This window comes from Charadrius vociferus, unplaced genomic scaffold, assembly GCF_000708025.1.
Source record: "Charadrius vociferus isolate BGI_N301 unplaced genomic scaffold, ASM70802v2 scaffold163, whole genome shotgun sequence".
NCBI lineage: Eukaryota > Metazoa > Chordata > Aves > Charadriiformes > Charadriidae > Charadrius > Charadrius vociferus.
The window spans coordinates 7341981-7343120 of NW_009648332.1; the positions used below are offsets into that span (position 1 = coordinate 7341981).

General features: G+C 60.9%; 1 protein-coding gene across 1 annotated transcript in view; it reads right to left on the bottom strand.

Annotated features, from left to right (window-relative positions):
* The window catches only part of BTBD19 (BTB (POZ) domain containing 19), a 7792-nt gene extending 7180 nt beyond the window's left edge, over nucleotides 1–612 (bottom strand). Inside the window, exon 1 of the mRNA XM_009884855.1 lies at nucleotides 593–612. Within this exon, the coding sequence (XP_009883157.1) occupies nucleotides 593–612 (20 nt within the window). The remainder of the gene's footprint in view (nucleotides 1–592) is intronic.
* Between the last annotated feature and the right edge of the window lie 528 nt (nucleotides 613–1140).

A 1140-nucleotide genomic window follows, 5' to 3' on the forward strand; every position in this document is an offset into this window, starting at 1 on the left:
AGCCCCCAGTGGGAAGGCGCTGGGCATGGCTGGGTCCACGGCAGTGGAGCAAACTGGAGTCCAGCGGGGAGATCTGCCCCCTGAAATGGCGAACGCCTTCTCTCCTGCTGATGCTCCAGGCTGAAACCCTGCAGCGCTCTTGTCTGCTTAGGACACAAGTGATCACAGGCCGAAAAAAAACATTACCAGCCTCGCCCAAGCCATGGGCTGTGCCAGGGGATCCCCCTTCTCCCAAGCCTGGCTAGCCCCAAGCAGCCCGTGGACAGGGATGCAGGAGGGATGCCCACAGAGGGACCCCCCTTCGCTTGCCAACAGCGGTGGGAGGGAGAGGGAGGAGCAGTGCCCGCAGCCACGGCAGCACCCCAAGGGAGCGGGGTCCAGCTGCCAGCGTGCTTGGCAGCACTAGTCAGCGGCAGGCTATAAATACCTCTGACGGGAGATAGAAACACAAAAGCCGTCGCCACTTTCCTCAAATAGCTCGGCAGCCAGGCCAGACAAAGGCGCATTGACAAAGGCAGCCACGGCCGTACCAGCTGGGCTGGGCTCTGTGGCGGAGAGAAACCCCGCTCGGGGTCAGGAGCCCTCAGCAAACCTGCCCTTGGGCCAGGGCATTGCGGCAGTTGGGTCTCCTCCAGCATGTGGCAGGGCTGTGCTCAATGGGTACCCACTCGCCCCCAGTCTCCCTTGGTGCAGGGGGAGACGAGTACCCAAAAGATGCAAACCTTTGGGTAAAATCAAGCTGTTGGAGGTCCCAGCCCCAGTGCAGCCCATCGTTGGGGTGCAAAGTGGCAATCACCATGGCTGTTCTCCACTCCCTGCTCTTCCTTTGCACATTCAACACCAGCAAGAATTTTTTGGGGCTGGCAGGGGAGGTTGGAGGGCACATGCCCAGAGCGACCATGTCCCTGTGCTGGCACAGGTAGAAATGCAGACAGGGCAGGAGCAAAAGGGGACAGGGCTGTCCAGGGACCAGGAAACAAGGAGTTACAGGAGCCATGCCCCAGCGCGGCCCTGGAGAGCTGCAGTGTCACATAGCAACACTTCATGCTCCAGGACCACAACAGGTTTGGCCCTGCTCACTGAGACCTGTGGGACCACGGTAAAGTCCTGGGCAGCCGGGAGCAGCAGACATCAGCTGGA